The sequence below is a fragment of the Rhinichthys klamathensis genome, unplaced genomic scaffold (assembly GCF_029890125.1).
Source record: "Rhinichthys klamathensis goyatoka isolate OS25496 unplaced genomic scaffold, OSU_Roscu_1.1 h1tg000068l_1, whole genome shotgun sequence".
NCBI lineage: Eukaryota > Metazoa > Chordata > Actinopteri > Cypriniformes > Leuciscidae > Rhinichthys > Rhinichthys klamathensis.
The window spans coordinates 931742-953219 of record NW_026606611.1 but is presented as its reverse complement, the minus strand read 5'-3'; the positions used below and the strand labels follow the sequence as shown (position 1 = coordinate 953219).

The following is a 21478-nucleotide window of genomic DNA, read 5'->3' as shown; positions in this document are numbered from 1 at the left end:
TTTAAAAAATAATAAATACACTCACCTAAAGGATTATTAGGAACACCATACTAATACTGTGTTTGACCCCCTTTCGCCTTCAGAACTGCCTTAATTCTACGTGGCATTGATTCAACAAGGTGCTGAAAGCATTCTTTAGAAATGTTGGCCCATATTGATAGGATAGCATCTTGCAGTTGATGGAGATTTGTGGGATTCACATCCAGGGCACGAAGCTCCCGTTCCACCACATCCCAAAGATGCTCTATTGGGTTGAGATCTGGTGACTGTGGGGCCATTTTAGTACAGTGAACTCATTGTCATGTTCAAGAAACCAATTTGAAATGATTCGAGCTTTGTGACATGGTGCATTATCCTGCTGGAAGTAGCCATCAGAGGATGGGTACATGGTGGCCATAAAGGGATGGACATGGTCAGAAACAATGCTCAGATAGGCCGTGGCATTTAAACGATGCCCAATTGGCACTAAGGGGCCTAAAGTGTGCCAAGAAAACATCCCCCACACCATTACACCACCACCACCAGCCTGCACAGTGGTAACAAGGCATGATGGATCCATGTTCTCATTCTGTTTACGCCAAACTCTGACTCTACCATCTGAATGTCTCAACAGAAATCGAGACTCATCAGACCAGGCAACATTTTTCCAGTCTTCAACTGTTCAATTTTGGTGAGCTCTTGCAAATTGTAGCCTCTTTTTCCTATTTGTAGTGGAGATGAGTGGTACCCGGTGGGGTCTTCTGCTGTTGTAGCCCATCCGCCTCAAGGTTATGCGTGTTGTGGCTTCACAAATGCTTTGCTGCATACCTCGGTTGTAACGAGTGGTTATTTCAGTCAAAGTTGCTCTTCTATCGGCTTGAATCAGTCGGCCCATTCTCCTCTGACCTCTAGCATCAACAAGGCATTTTCGCCCACAGGACTGCCGCATACTGGATGTTTTTCCTTTTTCACACCATTCTTTGTAAACCCTAGAAATGGTTGTGCGTGAAAATCCCAGTAACTGAGCAGATTGTGAAATACTCAGACCGGCCCGTCTGGCACCAACAGCCATGCCACGCTCAAAATTGCTTAAATCACCTTTCTTTCCCATTCTGACATTCAGTTTGGAGTTCAGGAGATTGTCTTGACCAGGACCACACCCCTAAATGCATTGAAGCAACTGCCATGTGATTGGTTGATTAGATAATTGCATTAATGAGAAATTGAACAGGTGTTGCTAATAATCCTTTAGGTGAGTGTATACAGTATTATAAAATTACACCACAGTAAAAATATTGTTAGTAATGAGTCTTATAAGAATAACTTTTGAGAATAATAAGAAAATAAATCAAAAATAGTGAATAAACTCTGTATCAGCATTATTATTATTAGTGTGTGTTTGTGTGTGTGGACTGTGATTATTATTTGCTGCACTAAATGTACTGCATTTTTATAACTGCTCATAGTTATAACATGGCTCACAATATTGGGCTTGTTTCTCATTGCTAGATGGATTACTTTACCGTGGTAAACTGCTGGAAGATGAGCCCCATTAATCTCTCGCACACTCTTTCGTTTCTCACTTTCCTTCTTCCCACTCTTCTATTTGCTTCTCTCCATCCTCCCGTTTGCGTCTGTCTCTCAACACGTTTCTCTGCATTTTTAGCTGTCCTGCCTTCTTTCTCTCTTTCTTCCCTCCATCTGTCCCTCCTCTTTCCTCTCTCCCTTCTCTTTTCTTTCTCCAATAATATCTCTTTCTTCTCCTCATGTCAATCTGACCTCCACCCCAAGGAAAGCTTCATTGCACATAGTTTGCTCCTTACTGAAGTTCTCAGTTATGTTTAATTTAAGCTTTTGTCTCAGATGTTTCTCATAAATTCCTTAGGATAATGAGGTTTTTCCTGATATTAGATATATTAAAATCAGCATAAATCAAAGCAGAAGCATCTCATTGCTGTCTACAAGAAACAACTGAGATATTAAAGGGGGGGAAAAAAACATGTGCTTTTTCGTCCTATGGGGAAACCCGCTTTTCTTTTCTTTTCCACTCACTCTCTGTCTGTTTTTTCCATCTGTAGCGTCAGCTCCGAAGGTGAAGCCCATGGATTCTCAGTGGCTCCTGGAAGGTAAAAAGTTGACACTCAAGTGTGAAGCCGTGGGCAACCCGAGCCCCTCCTTCAACTGGTACAAAGATGGCAGCCAGCTCCGCAAGAGGAAAGACGTCAAAATCAAATCCAATAAGTAAGACCCATCAAACACACACAGATGCACAAGCAAACACACTACTCATACGTTGGCAGAACTATTCTTGGCATCAGAGGTATTAAAAATACATCTCCCATCAACTCGAGCAGAAGATTGTCCCAGTTTGTAAATAGACTGAGAGATTTTCAGAAGGGAGAGAGATGCAGACAAGAGCAGTTCACACAAAATGAAAACTCTTTCATCATTTACTCGCTCTTATGTTGTTCCAAACCTGTATGATATTGTTTCTTTATGAAATTATGATGAATATTCACACTGCCCTTTTTCATATAATGAAAGCATAGTGACAGAATGCTGCCGAGCTCTAAATTAGTCCAAATAACTTGTGCACTATAATCCAAATCTCCCGCAATCATACAATAGCTTTGTGTGAGAAATAGACAGAAATGATTTGCACTTTCGCATATTGTCGGCACATTGCCGGCGGGTCTTAAAGGTGCAGCAAGCGATTTCTTAGAATCATTGTTGAACACTGTTGATATTTTAAATCAACCCAAACAAACACACCCCTCCCTTCATTGCTCTGCCCCCAAAATGCACAAACACACAATGCAAGAGTGGATGCCTCTCTGTCATAGCAGAAGCGAAGCAAATTAAAGCTTCACGAAAAATAAAGCGAAGATGATGAACGAACGACGAGGAAGAACAAAAAATGAACATACAGTACACAAGAGTAAATACATGCAAGAGTTCGTTGTTAGTCTCCAGAAGCACACACTCAAAACCAAACTTACTCACATAAGGAGCAGAAATAACACAACCTCGGCGTCCCACCTAAGTCCTGAAAAGCTTTTCTAATATTAAAGCGGGTGCTATAAAGCTCTGGCCTGATCATAACCTTTCTTTTTCCAGTGATATTCCTCTGACCTTTTCTCTTTTGTAATGTCTCGTCTCAGCCATCTCTCTTTCTACAGTCTTTCTTCAAATCTCCCTCTTGCTCTCTCTCTCTCCTCCCCCATCACGAGTGGAGACACCCCCTTACTGCGGATTGGTTCACTCTCTCTCTCTCTCTCCTCCCCCATCATGAGTGGACATGCCCCCTACTGCTGATTGGCTCACTCTCTCTCTCTCCTCCCCCATCATGAGTGGACACGCCCCCTACTGCTGATTGGCTCACTCTCTCTCTCTCCTCCCCCATCATGAGTGGACACACCCCCTACTGCTGATTGGCTCACTCTGTCTCTCCTCCCCCATCATAATTGGACACGCCCCCTACTGCTGATTGGCTCACTCTCTCTCCTCCCCCATCATAATTGGACACGCCCCCTACTGCTGAATGGCTCACTCTCTCCTCCGCCATCATGATTGGACACGCGCCCTACTGCTGATTGGCTCACTCTCTCTCTCCTCCGCCATCATGATTGGACACGCCCCCTACTGCTGATTGGCTCACTCTCTCTCTCCTCCCCCATCATGATTGGACACACCCCCCTACTGCTGATTGGCTCACTCTCTCTCTCCTCCCCCATTATGAGTGGACACACCCCCCTACTGCTGATTGGCTCACTCTGTCTCTCCTCCCCCATCATAATTGGACACGCCCCCTACTGCTGAATGGCTCACTCTCTCCTCTGCCATCATGATTGGACACGCCCCCTACTGCTGAATGGCTCACTCTCTCTCTCCTCCCCCATCATGAGTGGACACGCCCCCTACTGCTGAATGGCTCACTCTCTCCTCTGCCATCATGATTGGACACGCCCCCTACTGCTGATTGGCTCACTCTCTCTCTCCTCCCCCATCATGAGTGGACACACCCCCCTACTGCTGATTGGCTCACTCTGTCTCTCCTCCCCCATCATAATTGGACACGCCCCCTACTGCTGAATGGCTCACTCTCTCCTCCGCCATCATGATTGGACACGCCCCCTACTGCTGAATGGCTCACTCTCTCCTCCGCCATCATGATTGGACACGCCCCCTACTGCTGAATGGCTCACTCTCTCTCTCCTCCCCCATCATGAGTTGACACACCCTCTACTGCTGAATGGCTACAAGTGTGTTGTGCTGCTCGGTTGGATCCACTTTCAATAAATTTCTCAAAAATCGCTTACTGCACCTTTAAACCCACTCGAACCAATGACGTTTGGTTCTTGTTTATTTTACTTTTGTCTTAGTCATTGTTTTTGTCTTTTGAAGAAGATATCCTTTACATTTTGTCAATATTCCATCATGCCATTTCATCAATAATAAATTTTGACCAAAATGCCTAATTTTAGTTGATGAGAGTTGTGTAAAATTACATAATAGTTTTATTATGTTTTAGATGTGTTTTAGTGCGTTAGTATTCAAGCAAAATGCTAATCATATTTATTACCATTATGTGTCCGACGTTGTAGAGAGCGATACATAAAATGCATTTTCTTTCTGATGCATCATCAAATTATAGAAGAGCCTGTATAATTCACTCTTCCACTTCAAACATACTGCTGAATTAAACCAGTATTTCCATTTGCCATTGTGCAGTGTTTACTACAGTAAAGTTGAACGAGTGAATCGGGTTTTCTGAGCTGGTGTGCGTGAGTGGAGGCAGGGCTCATTTGCGTATTTATTTTTCACATGAAAAAACATTTAAATATGTCATTTAGTTAATTAAAGGGATAAAATTAGGGGGACTTTGAATATTACAATGTAAAAACTAAAGCTTGCCGGTGGAATTGGCACTGGTCTTCAGCGAACAGTAAGCCCCGCCTTCTTTGATCTGATTGGCCATCATTTTGACATTGACGAGCACTGTTAGACCGCTGAGGCAGGCCAGCCTAAAAATAACTAGGCTGTAAAGAAAGTAAAGTAACTCCTAACACAACAAATAGAGCCGTGCATAATGGAGAGCAAAAAAAATAAATAAATACGTACAGACCCCAAAGTTTAGTTTACTCATCTGTTCACATACTTTTGTGCAGGTGTAGGTTGTAATATTAGGTTTATGTTGAATAAAGAAAGTCATAGAGGTTCGGAATGACATGATGTTAAGTAAAATGATGGCAGAGTTTGAATTTTTGGGTCAGAATGAGTGACAGATTCTTCTCTGCTGAATTTAAGCAGCACCAGGTTTTGATCTACCATCTCAAGGAAGCTCCATCTGGTTATTGTGGGTAATTTCCCTTCCTTGCTTTCCTCTCGCGATGGGACCGTGGGATGCCTGCGTTTCTGAGGGGAGAGTGTGTGGGCCCAAACACGCAATGTTTCCCTCATAGGCGTCTGTAGGTGGAGAATGGAATAAAAGAAAAAAAAAAACATATGACTAAGTTTATATACACTTGGGGTCTAGATAAACTAGTCTTCAGTAAGAATTGCATAATCATGCAAATGCCTTAATATATGGGAAAGCGGCGTTTTGTAAAATTGGATAAGGGATTAAAAAAAATGTTGCTGAGCTGTGCATGTTGCTGTAACATTGCATCAATGTCATTTAGCCATTCGTAACACAAATCAATAGTGTACGAGTAGCTGTACATTCAGTCCGCATGTCAGCGTCAGCGCGTATATAGCCGTTCAATATCCTGGGACCGCAGGGCGGGAAACATACGGGAGATTTCAGGGCATTCTGTAACGCGTCGGTCCTCCTCTGTTCTCTGACCAAAAGTGCTGAGGTGCACGTTTCCACAGAAAGCAGATCACTCTAACAGGATTGCCTGTTCACTGGCCCCTTGTGTAATTTTGCAAATGTGTGTGTGCTGAAGCTGCAGATCCACAGTCACAGAGACATGCGCTTGCATCCGTACACACACTTACTCCAATGAACTGTGAGTGGAAGAGCTGACAGCGTGGACAGGGATGGTTTAATAATGATGGAGGTAAAGTAAGGACAGAAGATGATTCACCCAGCTGCCATTTTCTGTGCGTTCTGCTCCGGAATGTGATCCTTCAAGAGCTTTACTCCTCTAATGAGCTGTCCACATGCTGACCTGAGGAGAAGGGCTGAGAGATCACAGTGACACCACTAGAGACCCCACGCACGATGTGATGAAGCCAAGCAGGACAGATTCCTGGACCGACATCCTTTGTTGGTCCTGGAACAACATTCCTATCAAAACGGCAGGCCTAAACCTATAATCCTAGCCTGAATTTTGCATCCAAAGTTAGCTGTGGGAAATTCCTACTCTGTATCTCTGAGTTTCAACCATAAAAGCTTTATTGCTTAATTTTTATGATCCTTATTTGATAGTTGCTTGGGGTAAAATCATCTGCTAAATGGATAAATATGAATGTACACTACACAAAAGTACACTACATGTATGCATAAAGGTTTCAAAAGGGGTTTTCACAGTGATACAGTACCATTTTTGGTTTCCCAAAAGAACCTTTCAGTCAACAGTTCTTAAAATAACCATTCTTTTCTTAGTGTCAAAAACATTTTAGTAGTCTAAAGAACCTTCTGTGCAATGGAAAGATTCAATGGATGTTAAAGGTTCTTCGTGGAAATTAAGATGCCATTAAAAGGACATTTATTTTTATGAGTGTCCCGTTAAAAAGTTAAGTTTGGGGTCACTAAGATATTTTTACCAAGGCTATGTTTATTTGACAAAAAATACAGTAAAATGTTATTTTGAACAAAAAATCCTTTAAATTTAGTCAATATTTCCTCATGACATTTCATTAATAATCCATTTTGTCCAAAATGTCCAATTTTAGTTGATGAGAAAGTATAAAGTTAAAGAATTGTATTATGCTTTCGATGTGTTTTTGTGCTAAATACAGTTTAAAATGTAATGCAAAGCTGAATTTTCAGCATCAGAAATCATTCTAATATGCTGATTTGACTCTCAAGAAAAATGTATTATTATCAATGTTAATAACACTTTTTGCTGCTTAATATATTTGTCGAAACTGTGATACTTTTTTTTCAGGATTTTTCTACAAATCTTTATTATCATCTATAGTTCCATGATGAACCTTAAACACCATGGAACCTTTCCATTGCACAAAAGTTTTGAATAGTTTAAATAGTGTTCAGTCCAATGCTCAGATTATGTATAATGACACGACACGTTAATGCGACATTTTGTCAGGTGTAGGATTATCAATAGAAACGATAACCTATGCACTGGTAAACAGGTTTTATATCATGTGATGCAACTTTGCTTTCCTTTAACTCGTTTTGTGTGCTGGCATGAGTGTGTGATCTTGGCAGAATTGCTGGGATTTCCAAACCAGTTTCCAAAGTGCCGTTCCATTGCACTTTTCCAAACAGGGCGTTGGAAATTCGGACTTTTTGCATTTTTGCTAGCCTTTCTTTTTCTTTACCTCCTTTTCTCCATTTTCTGGGTTTTTGTAGTTTTCTGTCTTCGCATACCCTTACGTTTTTTCCATGTCTCTCTTTCTTTGTGTCTTGGCTGTTTATGTGCAGGAAAAACTCAAAGCTTCACATCAGCAGAGTGAGACAGGAGGATTCTGGGAACTACACCTGTGTGGCGGAGAACTCGCTGGGCAGAGAGAACGCCACCAGCTACGTCAGCGTCCAAAGCAGTAAGAGCTCCATTATTCCCCTCTCATTGCGGACGTCTGAGAGTCACAGGAGACCAGTGCTCCTGCTCATCATGGGACAGATCCCTACAGCACATGTGCTTTGTAAGATGTCTGTACTCTGTGCAGTGAGAGCACACTGGGCCTATACAGATGTTTTTGTCCATCTCCTTCGCACTGGTCAGATATGAAAGATAAGAATTAGGTTACATTTATTTCAGATTCATTTGATCTACTCTTTTGAGTAGTCTAAAATTATCTCAGCATTTGGAAACAAACTGATGAGGGCAGTAAATGCAATATTAACAGCATTTATTTTTACCCCTAAAGTATTTCTTCCTCAAATGTACTTCATTAATAAAACTGTTAAGAGTGAGGAATCAGATTTGGAACAAGAATAGTGCAATTCCTTACGATTTCCATCTGTAGTGTTTTTGCCTGTGCAAAACTAACTGTGAGTGTTTGTTAGGCTGTTGCAAGGTGGTTGCTAGGGTATTGTAGGTGGTTACTAGGGTGTTGCTAGGTGGTTACTTGGGTGTTGTGGGTGGTTGCTAGTTGGTTGCTTAGTTCCTCGCTTAGTGGCCCAAGTCAAAACTCTTGATATGGCTCGAGTCCTTCCTTCAGTGTAAATCTGATTGTTTTGCCTGTTTTATAGACCATTAGGCCATCGAATATTAATAGCACACAGGATTTGAGGCAGCATTCAGGGGCCAGATGCATAAACTATAAACATAGCATTCAAGTTAAGATTGTTTCTTGAGAACTAGTCTACTAGCAGTTAGTTAGGGCTATTCACTCTTACTCTTCAGACTCAAATTAGACTAATCTACATGTGCCTTTTCATGTAACTGACTAAAAAAAATATAGCCAGACTTGTTTGTATGGCCAGAAAAAAAATTAGATAACTAACTTGTAAGACTAGTCAAAACATTTAATGAAATCGACCCCAGGTCTGTTTTGTAAGTTTGCAAGATAACACACCTCTCTCATCTGCTGTTTTACTTACCGATCTCCCCACCTGCTTTAGTCTCTAGAGTATATCACATCAGCTGGAGGCGTTTGATGTGCCGTGACTGTGTGTGTGTGTGTGTGTGTGTGTGTGTGTGTGTGTGTGTGTGTGTGTGTGTGTGTGTGTGTGTGTGTGTGTGTGTGTGTGTGTGTGTGTGTGTGTGTGTGTGTGTAACTAATGCGAGCTCCATCCAGCCCATCTTAAGGGCAGTAATGGTTGAGTGGTTTGAGATATAGGGTCTTTCTCTCTCTCTCAACTTTGTCCTCCAGCTCTCCACCAAACCCCTCCATTATCTGATGTGTCAGCAGAGTCTCATGGACACAAAGAATGAATGGATGAGCAAGAAAATGAATGAGTGAGTGAGTGAGTAAAAGAAATGATAGAATTATTTGGGGATTCATGATGGTTCAAATAAAGCCCTAATTATAATTATTATTGTATAATCATATATATATATATATATATATATATATATATATATATATATATATATATATATATATATAATCACTACATATTTGTCCAAATAGTGCAGCCCTACAAAAAAGCAAAAAAATAATAATATTTACAAAATGTTTAATTTTCAGTAAATCTGAAAAATCACAATTATATTTCCCCCAAACCGTGTAGCCCTATAAAAAAAAATCTTAATAAATAGAATGTTTATAAATGATTGATTGAGTGAATGAGATAGTGAATGAACAAATGAACTGAATGAACCTTCAAAGATTCACAACAAGAACATTTGAAGGAATGAGTAAATAAATATTATTAATAATGTGTTAAATGAATTAAATGAGTACTCAAAGATTTAGGATCTTTATTGTTACAATGAGCTAATGCTAAAAATGTCAAATTAAAATAATAATACAAAATCTAAAGAAAACACATTTTATTTGTTTACCTGTATGTCATGTGATCGACATCAGAGAACCATGAACATAAGAATGTGTTGTTAAATTAATGAAATATAACTTAAAATTCCTGGGTGTTTTTTTTAAGGTGTCTGACCACAAAAAAGTGTGGGAATCCCTGAATTAACTGAATTAATGCAAGCTCTTTAACCTGTGTTTTTCCCCAATGAACTAATGAATTAATAAATGTGTGTGTGTGTGTGTGTGTGTGTGTGTGTGTGTGTGTGTGTGTGTGTGTGTGTGTGTGTGTGTGTGTGTGTGTGTGTGTGTGTGTGTGTGTGTGCGCGCCTGTGTTCCGAGAAGTAATTGGCTTATTTAATAATCTGAGATCTATTATGTAGTTAAGTCACTGTGAAAGGTAAAAAGGTCCTTTCAGGATGAGTGTGAGAGATAAAGAGAAAGGGCCCTTTTTTAACGATCTATCCACTTTTGCTAGTTTAACGACAGGAAAAATGGTCGGCGCACACGGCGCATGGTCTAAAAGGGTTGCCCATATTCTCTTAATGAGTAATGGGTGTGTTTTGGGCGTAACGTGCAATAAACCAATCAGAGTCTCATCTTTCATTCCCTTTAAAAGCCACTTGTGCTCGCGCCATGCATGTGGAATTTGCATGTGGAAAAACTGAACGCGAGGTTAAAGCGCGCGAGGCGAGCAGACCATCTACGGGACAAAGTGTACGCGCGTTGTGGACCCACCTATAGGCGCATATCACTAACGCGGCCTCTTTAAAAAACAAAAACAATATTGCGCCATTGACTTTAGACCAGGTTTTTGTTGGTCAATGGTGCAGTCTATTTCAGTTGCCTCAAAATAACAACACGCCATCAATGTGCCTGAACACACCTCGGTTTCAGACCAGCTCAGGACATGAAAATGATAACTGCGTCTGGCTGAAACTAGCAAAAAGCACTTGCGTCGCGCCTGGCGCTTGTGTTTACATGTTCTGTGTGTGTGTGTGTGTGTGTGTGTGTGTGTGTGTGTGTACAGTGGATTGTTGCAGATAACTCTTTGTGCTTAATGAAGATAAACTGTGTCATTTTGGCAGATTCTGCACTCCAGGAACAGCAAGCATTTCAGTCCATAAGTGCACAGATTTCAGCTATATATAACAGCACAGACACCAGAGAGACAAAAAGAAAGAGAGGGAGAGATGCTCTACTGGCCATATGGGGGGTCACCAGGGTAGTATCTATGCAGTATTTGAGAGCATAGAGCTAAAACAGGACAAAAACTGCGCAAGCTAAAGCAGAACGTCCTTGAAGACGGGTCATTTAGGAGAAGTGTGTGTTTACATCTTTGTGTATATATGTTTGTGTGTGACGTGAGACCCAGCTGGACTCTGGCCTCTGAATTCTTCAGCTGCGATGCCAAGAGCCTGTCAGATACAAGAGCCAAGTATACTTAACGCAAAATACACACACACACAGCCGCAACCACAATTGACCCTGTTTGTGCTCTTAAAGGAACAGTGCACCCAGAGATAAAAAAGGCTGTCATGTACTCCCCCTCATGTCGTTTCAAAACTGTACAAATTTAGTGTAAGGAAAATGATAAATGTTAATGTTGCGTTTCCCCTTGAGAAGAAAGTTGATGGTCAAGGTCCAAAAAGGAGGGAAAGTATCATAAAACGACCATTAAAGTAGTCCATGCAACTCGCACATATTCCAAATCTTTCTTAAGCCATCTGCTACAGGATATTAATGTATGTCTATTCATGCAGCAGCAGCATATCTTACATTCTCACAGCAGTGTGTCTGTGTATCTATTAGCAGTAGCAAGTCCATACTTGCTCAGCAGCGTAACAAGGTTAGTCAAGACCAAATACATTAAAGGGGTCATATAATGCCATTTTTGTACAAGCTAATATGATTCTTTAGGGTCTAAATTAAAAGTTTGTAATATACTATAATTAAAAATTCTCATTAGTATTGTAAGAAAACACTTATTTTACCTGGTCAAAAACAGCTCTGTTCTCTTTCATAGGTTCACTCAACGCTGCGGAAAGCGCAGTGGGATATTCTCTGAATGTGCCGATTGTCTGAAGCCTTATAGAATCACGCCAATTCATTGGCTGATGGCGTCCGCGCGATATGGCTCCGCCCCGACGCTCTTACGTCGCATCATTACATATTCGCGCGCGCGCCATCTGCTCCTCAGATTTCTCTACCTTCAGAGCGAAGCGGTCACGTTGCCCTTCGCTCGTGATTTTTCTGAGCTACAAATACATCTGGATTATTCTCGGCGCTTCTGCGACTGTTCAAGCGGAACTCTGTTTCTCCTTACGGTGAAGTTGCCATGGATTACAGACGCTGTACTTCGCCATGTGCTCGTTACATCGCTAACGACGACCCACACAGTAAGTGCGCATTGGGGATAGATGCGTTCGCTCACCCTTGGCCAACGCAGAAACTCTATGCCTTCCCGCCCATCAAACTGATCCAGGCAGTCTTGGCCAGAGTGAGAGAGAGCGGAGTCCGCCTCCTCCTGGTAGCTCCGTTCTGGCCATCTCAGCCATGGTTTTCGGAGCTAATTCCTCTACTGGAATCTTCCCCCTGGAGGATCCCGGTCAGGGAAGATCTTCTGTCCCAGCTACAGGGCAGGATATGGCATCCTCGCCCAGACATGTGGAAGCTGTATGTTTGGCCGATCAGAGGCCGTCGGCATTAAGCTCTGGTCTCCCAACTGACGTTCAGGAGACCATTGCGAGTGCTAGAGCCCCTTCTACAAGGAGATTATATTCTTCCAAATGGAGGGTGTTTGAGACTTGGTGCTTAGCACATGATAGGAGCCCAGTTAACTGCCCTGCTGGTTCAGTACTGGAATTCCTGCAGGAGAAGTTTGCTGCTGGAGCAGCCGCTACCACTCTCAGAGTTTATGTCGCGGCTAATTGCAGCGCATAGGGAATCGGATGAGATTCCCCTGGGCAAATTAAGGTTAGTTTCTGCCTTCATGCGTGGGGTGAAGCGCCTGAAACCGGCTCGCTCCCCTAGAGTTCCCCCATGGGATCTTTCTGTTGTCTTAGAGGGTTTGACGAAAGCCCCCTTTGAGCCCTTGGAGTCAGCTCCGGAGAGGATTCTGACTCTCAAGGTTTCTCTTTTGTTAGCTTTGTCCTCATTAAAGCGGGTGGGAGACTTACAAGCTCTTTCTGTTAGCGAGTCTTGCTTGGACTTTGCCCCTGTTCTGGTCAAAGTTTCCTTGAGGCCAAGACCAGGGTATGTCCCCAAGGTTCTTTCCTCAACTTTCCGCTCACAGGTAGTTAACCTTAACGCTTTCCATCCTCCTCCATTTTCGTCTGAGGAAGATAGGAAGCTTAACTTGTTCTGCCCAGTTCGTTCTCTTAAGATATATGTAGACCGCTCAGGCGGTTGGAGGAAATCTAACCAGCTTCTGGTTTGCTTCGGTGCTAGCCGCCGTGGGCTTGCTGCATCAAAGCAGATGATTTCTCACTGGGTCACAGAGGCTATCTCGTTGGCTTACGGGGTGCGTGGCTTGCCTTCACCACTTAGCATTAAAGCACATTCCACCAGAAGTGTAGCATCTTCTCAAGCTCTTTTCAGAGGAGCACTTTTGGAGGATATTTGTGTTGCGGCAGGCTGGTCCTCTCCGCACACTTTTGTAAGGTTCTATAGCTTGGATCTTGACATGACCCCGGGTTCCCAGGTTCTTTCTGTTTGAACTCATTTCGGTCGTTGTCTCTTTTATCTACCAGTTATAAAAGCGCTCTAGCTTGGCCAGTTTGGTAGTCCGTTCCCACTGCGCTTTCCGCAGCGTTGAGTGAACCTATGAAAGAGAACGTCTCTGGTTACTTGCGTAACCTATGTTCTCTGAATAGGGAACGAGACGCTGCGTTAGCGGCCAAGCTCCTCGCGCTGCTGACAGTTTCTTTTCGGCAGAGAAATCTGAGGAGCAGATGGCGCGCGCGCGAATATGTAATGATGCGACGTAAGAGCGTCGGGGCGGAGCCATATCGCGCGGACGCCATCAGCCAATGAATTGGCGTGATTCTATAAGGCTTCAGACAATCGGCACATTCAGAGAATATCCCACTGCGCTTTCCGCAGCGTCTCGTTCCCTATTCAGAGAACATAGGTTACGCAAGTAACCAGAGACGTTTTCAGCACGCCGTTTCAGTGCATATGACTTTAAATGATAATGAGCTTTGCTCACCCCGCCTCTCTGTTCTGTGCGTACACCGTTTGTAACTCAATAACACAATAACCATAACCATAACTTGTTCAGTATAAACGTGGGATTATGAATTATATTGAGAACGTCATACATAGAAAACATGCCGTAATGTACCCTGAGTGTAAACCTTAGACACATTCATTGTGAAGCGTGCAGCTAGCGATTTGCAAAGATTAATATATTAATATAAAGTTTAATAAAACGTTACACTCACTTCAGTTGTTCTAGAGATTCAGCAGGAACACGAATAGTTGGTACCGATCCTTTTTTCATGAGCAGCTTCTTAGCAAATCCAGCTTTATACTGACCCTCGTTTATAAAGCAGTCTGGTGTGTGAAATGATTCGCGCAAACATGAGAGAATTGACGTTGCTCGTGGGGAATATTCCCTTCGAAAACAAACTCAGCCACTGCGTCTTCAGCGGTTCGGATTTAGGAACATTAAAATGACTGCTGTGTTCGTTATTACACCCAAGAACAGAACACTACAATCGCTTAGACGCCATTCTGCTCATAGACAGTGCTCCAGCATATCAACAATGAGCGCGCCGGTCCGCGCCGCGCGGACTATGATTGACAGCTCCCTCATGAGCGAGGGCGGGTCTGTGTTGAAACGCTCCTGTCAATCAACAATCGTGGGAGGGGCGTGCGAGCTTGTGACGTCACAGCCTCGAACACCTCGATTTGAGGCAGGGGAAAACATATAAGGAGATTAAAACAAAACCACTGGATGATTTTTTATCATTTTATGATGGTTGTGTACAGGCACTGCCAACACACATTTCAGTACAATCAACTTGTAAAAGTGCATGTACCATTATATGACCCCTTTAACATTGCCATTTTCAATAACATGTTCAGAGAGTTGTCATTATTGAAATATTATTACAAAAGATTTCTATTTTAAATAAAAGCCACTACTCCAGTCTTCAGTGTCACATGATCCTTCAGAAATCATGGAGGTGATTTACATAAAAACAGTTGCGCTGCTTCATTTTTGTGAAAACTGATTCTTTAACAGGATCCTTTGAAAAGAGCAGCATTTGTTTGAAATAGAAATCTTTTGTAACATTATAAATGTCTTTACTGTTTACAGTTTAGTGCATCCTTGCTGAATAAAAGTATTAATTTCTTTCAAAACTTTATTGTATATGGTTTTAGAAGATTTGGAATATAGCTCATGAGTTGTATGGATTACTTTTATGGTCGTTTTTTTATCCTTTTTGGACCTTTACAGCCCCTATATTTGTAAGGAGAAAAGTAGCATTAACATTCAAAAAAATTCTCACAAAAATCATATAGCATGACAACATTTAAATTTTTGGGTGAACAACCAGCCCATTCTCATCCCAAGGCGTCATACATGTGACGCTTTGGACATTTCGTAGAAATCTTACGCACATGGCATCCTTTAGCGTCAATATGAGACGCAGATCCCAAGGCGTCATAACCGTAACCCTACCCCAGACCAAAACCTACCCATAACAGTGCGTGTTATATTGACGCTAAAGCATGCCATGTGCGTAAGATTTCGACGAAATGTCATATGGCGTCACCTATATGACGCCAAAGGATGAGAATGTGTTGGATCTACAGGTAGCCTATATGTTTAATAAACACCCTGGTCTTATTTTGCATGATTCATCAGTGCACATAATTTCGAGATAAAAATGCCTGCTTTCATAATCTTAATCATGATGTTATCACAATAAATAATTTCTTTTGTCTCTAACATAATAGAAATTCTGTCTAAGAGTCAGATAAACTAATAATATCACAGCCTAACAGTCACCATTTCCAATCTAAGTGAAAGTGAAAGTACTGTATTGTAACCCATACTCAGAATTTGTTTTCTGCATTTAACCCATCCAAGTTGGTGCACTCACATTAGGGGCCCTATTTTAACGATCTAAAACTCAAGTGTCAAGCGCAAAGCTCAAGTAACTTTGTGGGCGGATCTCGGCGCTGTTGCTATTTATCCGGCGGGATAAATGACTCTTGCGCTCGACGCAAATCTAAAAGGGGTTGGTCTGAAGTCGCTTCATTATTCATAGGTGTGGTTTGGGCGTAAGTGGAAACAAACCAATAAGAGCGTCATATCACTTTCGTAAGATCATGATGAACGAAGTGCGCTTGTTCCATGGCGCAAAACTATTATAACGGCGCATTTACCAGGCGCGCTTCAGAATCGGTTCACAGCCGAGGAGATCGATGTTCTCGTCAGGGCCGTAAAAGAAAGAGAAGTGACATTGGGGATGGGACAAACCCACCCAAATTAGCTTCGGTTAAACATGCATATAATAATTTGGGTAAATGTGTAAGCTTTATGCCTATTTTTCCCATCGTCATGGACACAACAATGATTTCCCTTGTGTTTTAATATTTTTCCTTATAATAATGTATAATTTGCAAAAAGTAAAATGCATCTGTGTAGATGAGAGAATCATCTTGTATGCGCGTTGTTCACACTCTGTATTATGGCCCAGCATGCGCGCTTAAAATAGCATCTGAATGTATGCGCAACGCGCCCTGACTTTAGACTAGGTTTTTTCTGGTCAGTGGCGCAATTGTTTTCTGGAACTGCAAAATAGCACCAGGGATTGTTTGCGCTGGAACACGCCTCCTTTTTTGCACTGAACCGCCCAGGGAGCGCAAGTTCATTCCCTAGTTTGCCGGCGTGCGTCTGTGGAGGGAAAAGTCCGCTTTGCGCGGGTGCAAAATAGGAATGATACATGCGTTGGTGTACAAAGTCAATTGCGCTGGGTGCAAGATAGGGCCCTAGGACTAGTGAACACACACACACACACACACGGAGCAGTGGGCAGCTATCCACTGCAGCGCCTGGGGAGTGATTGGGGGTTAGGTGTCTTGCTCAAGGACACCTCACCAGTCTGACTCTCTAACCATTAGGCCACAACTGCCCCCTATCTAATCTCGATGAATAAAATGTGCCACGCTGCATTATTTGGCAGTGCATATTTTATTCAAGTCAGAAATACATCATGGAAATAAAATGCATTGCAGATTCCTTATCATGCATCTATATGAATGAGCGAATCTCACAAAGGCACATAGACACGGGTCATATTAAATTAATGATTCTGGATCCAGTGTTACTATTGAGATAAATGAGGAATGAGTCCACCGTCCAGAGCTCAGCACTGCTTCAGCTAAATGAGTCTGATGCCAGCGCAGACATGAAACACACTCCTGCGCACGCTGCTCTGCCTCCAGCCCTGCCCCCCCCTGCCCCGGTACTGTATACTGTCTATGGTTTATTTAAATAGTTTGTGAAAAAGTATGCTGTATGCAACAGTAAATGGTTCTAACAGTTTTTTACGTATGTTTATTAATACAGCATCCAGTTATTCCATTTCATTCAAACACACTGGAAACAGAAGATCTGGTCGAGTGCATTGCATTGTGGCATGCAGAATTAATTCATTTTTGTAATGCAGACCAACTCATTTCACAATCAAACTATTTTATATATATATATATATATTGTAATACATAAAATAACAATATATATGCTAATACTTTTTGTCTCCTTTATGATAATTTATAATTTCCTTATTTTGGAAGTTGAATTATAATAAAGAACCTGCTAAATAAAAAAAAAGTAAATGCATACAAAAATGCGTCTGTGCAAATGAACAGTATACACACTGCATGGCACTTTCTTTCAGCAGCACTTTAGTACGAACCCTCTTTTTTAACCCACGTATCTCTCTCTCTTTCCCGTCAGTGGCTCTCCTTCCTGATAATCTGTCTCCTTCAAATCCCCCATTCCTCCACTTCCATTCACTCCCCTCTTTATTAGCCTGTCTCTCCATCCGTTCTGCTCCCCCTGCATGCAGTTCTGCAGCGTGTGCATGTGTGTGTTTCTGCGTGCATGTGATCGCTCTCGCGGTGGACATGTCTGTGAATGCTGTCTGAATGGGTAGAGCCTGTAAGTGGTTCGATGTCATTGATCGGGGCCTGGTTGAGTAGAGTGGATCAGCGGCCCCGTACAGGCCCCCGTGTGACTTACGGCCTTCCCCGCGACCCCCCTTGCTGGGGTGTGAATCATGTTCTCCTGCCTGTCCGCATCCATCCGTCGGCTCAGAGCCAAGGCTAATGGAGCTAATATCCTGCCACACCAGGATGGACTACGGGACGGAGGGAAATATGTGCAGTCTTTAAAAGCCTCTCTCTGGATCTATTTAAAGCGGAGAACAGATGCACTGCCAGTGCAGCACCTGATCAACATTATTGTCTTTTAGTCATAATAATCTATCTATCTGTTTAAAAAAACTGCTGCTGCTATATGAATTTGAATTCATTTAAGTTGTACTTTATCAAATTCACATTGCAATTCGGGATCCTGTTTGCTACCTCAAGTCTAATCCAATTCAGGAACTGAATAAAACATTCTTAGTTCAATTCTAAATACCTCCTCAGAAAAAGTACAAATCTATTTCTGCTATAGTAACGCTTCACTGTGCACGTTCAGTTCAATGGATATTAATGCTTTTTTAGTTGGGATCAATTGCCATTTGTGATGGCTGAATCTGAATTTTTAATAAAGAGTAGAGTAGTGGATTTCAATTTGAACATTAAGAGCCAGATTTAACAGCTTGCTCCAGCGCAAACCCTCGGTTGACCTTAGAAAAAACTACCGTCAGGATTTACTAAAGATGCCAGTGAAGAATTAGCAATGAAAAGGCGTGGATAGATATTTTTGCGACTGAACTCATTGCATATGCATATAGAAGTTTACCTCTCAGACACAAAATTTATGGGAGGAGAGTATATAAATGAATCAAGCAACGTGATTTACTAAGGTTTGCGGTAGTCAATTCAATGGTATTTGCGGCATTGTTTAATGTCGGGAAAAAGCTTGTATTAACCGATTTGGCGCTTTACGTGGCTGCGATAGTTGAGGAGGCGCCGCAGAGAACAGACCGTTCTGATAGAAGGGAGAGCATTTTCTCCACTCGTGTTCATTTATATGGAATACCAGAGGAAGAAACATATTATTTGCCCAGCCATGTCATTTTTAATTTGCTGCTTCTGTGTAGTTAGTAGATTACCCGCACCTGATTATCATAGGCTTTGCTTGTTTGCGACCCTACACTAATTTGCGCTGCTCTTTGTAGATTGCATTGGTCATAATGGAAATGAACATGGCTGCGTCTGTGTATCTTTAATTTGCGCATTTTGTCAGTATCGCACGCAGAACTTTCCATTCCCATCAGCGTTTTTATGAGATTGCGGTCTCACGCTAATTTGCTCTGTTTAGTAAATCTGGACCTGCACATATCTCCAATATGTTTATCTAAACATTGAATTGACTGAGGCACAAAAGGGGGATTGACCACTTTGTGTGTCTCACATGAAACAGTTACAGGCTAATAACATAGCGGCACGATAGCACACACGCTGTCACTGCAGAGAAGAGGACATATGCTTGAGACAGATGTAAGGTTGAATGTTAGAGGCGATATATTCTGCTCTCCTCCATTTCCTACTGGAGTGATGTGTGACCTTTAGAGACACGGGCTATTGTGCTCTGAGACATACAGTATCTCCTTCTCACTTGATGCCCCTTTGTTCTCTCTCTCTCTCTCTCTGCTGTGCTGTGTGTTTGTGTGTGCATGTTAATGAGTTAATTAGCTCGTTATGAAATGGCAGGGCTCAGGCGGTGGGCTGTCCTGTACTAGATCACTCCATGTGGTCTCACCGAAGTGGTGTCTGTCTGCTACCTCACACTAGTTACGTCACATAATTACATCCATATATTGTTTTAGGACTGCTTTACACTTGGCATTAACATGCAACCTGTATCCGGATGTTCTCCACCTACACATTGGGCCCTATCTTGCACTCAGCGCAATTGACTTTGTACACTGACGCATGTATCATTCGTATTTTGCATCCGCGCAAAGCGGACTTTTCCCTCCACAGACGCACGTCGGTAAACTAGGGAATGAACTTGCGCTCCCCGGGGCGGTTCAGCGCAAAAAAGGAGGCGTGTTTCGGCGCAAACATTCCCTAGTGCTATTTTGCAGTTCCAGAAAACAATTCCGCCACTGACCAGAAAAAACCTGGTCTAAAGTCAGGGCGCGTTGCGCGTTGTTCATAATGCTATTTTAAGGGCGCATGCTTGGCCATAATGTAGCGGGTGCACAACGCGCATACATTTTGATTCTCTCATCAACACAGATACAGCAGTTTTTATTTTTGCAAATCATACATTATAACAAGGAAAAATATTAACAAGGAAAACAAGTAAATTAACAAGGAAAATTAACAAGGAAATCCTTGTGGTGTCCATGAAGATGTACATTTTTTTTGTTTTTTTCCTCCCACGCCTGTTTAAGCGACGCTGATTTGGGTGGGTTTCTCCCACCCCCATACAACGTCACTTCTCTGTCTTTCACTGCCCTGACAAGAACGTCGGTCTCCTCGGCTGTGAACCCTGTCCTGGCGCGCGCTTGGTAAATCCGCTGTTATAATAGCAATCCGCCATGCAACATGCACACCTGCTCTTAAAGGGTATGTTGGACGACGCTCTGATTGGTTTATTTCACGTTACGCCCAAACCACACCTATGAATAATGAAGCTACTTCAGACCAACCCCTTTTAGATTTGCGCCAGGCGCAAGAGGTATTTATCCCGCCGGGAAAATAGCAACAGCGCCGGGATCCGCCCACAAAGTTACTTGCGCTTTACGCTTTGACACTTGCGTTTCAGATCGTTAAAATAGGGCCCATTGAGTGCGTTTACATGCACGTTCTTAAAGGGATAGTTCACTTTGAAATAAATTTTTGATATGTTTTAGCTTACCTCAAGGGCATCCAAGATGTAGGTGTCTTTGTTTCTGCAGTAGTATCAATTTTGATATTTTTAGGTCAAACCGTTCTTGTCTGTCAGTGTTATAATGCAGGTCTATGGTCACTTCCTCAAAGAGCATGCACAGAGAAGTCCAAATTAAACATGAGTTAATGACCCGTAAATGTAAGTACACATTGATGGCCTAAGACACGAAACGAGCGGTTTGTGTGAGAAAACGAACAGTATTTATATCGTTTTTACCTCTTGTAACGCGCAGACCGAAGCGCCCGCGCCCTCAGATCACTTGGACGTGGCTGTGGTTACAAGAAGTAAAAACGATATAAATACTGTTCGTTTTCTCACACAAACCGCTCGTTTCGTGTCTTAGGCCATCAATGTGTACTTACATTTACGAGTCATTAAATCATGTTTAATTTGGACTTCTCTGTGCATGCTCTTTGAGGAAGTGACCATAGACCTGCATTATATGACTGACAGACAAGAACGGTTTGACCTAAAAATATCAAAATTGATACTACTGCAGAAACAAAGACACCTACATCTTGGATGCCCTTGAGTTAAGCTAAAACATACCAAAAATTAATTTCAAAGTGAACTATCCCTTTAACCCGATAATGCTTAAAAAGGCCAACAACGTGTGTGGTCATGAAAACGTGTTAAATCGGTTTCCTTTTCCAATTGGATCGTCACAGCTAGATTTTTGCCCATTACCCCGATTTCACCCGGAATGTAAACACATTAACTTGCGTTCTATCGGCTTATTAAAGTGCACGTTTGATATTTGACTCTAAAGTGTCCTTATACGGCAGATTTAAG

At 42.2% G+C, this 21478-nt stretch overlaps 1 protein-coding gene across 3 annotated transcripts in view; it reads left to right on the top strand.

The window, feature by feature from the left end:
- nrg2b (neuregulin 2b) overlaps positions 1 to 21478 on the top strand; it is an 85927-nt gene that overhangs the window by 36932 nt on the left and 27517 nt on the right. For all 3 annotated transcript variants that reach the window (XM_056250190.1, XM_056250189.1, XM_056250188.1), the window contains exons 2-3: positions 2058 to 2220; positions 7595 to 7713. In XM_056250190.1, the coding sequence (XP_056106165.1) occupies positions 2081 to 2220; positions 7595 to 7713 (259 nt within the window). In that variant the 5' untranslated portion in view covers positions 2058 to 2080. The remainder of the gene's footprint in view (positions 1 to 2057; positions 2221 to 7594; positions 7714 to 21478) is intronic.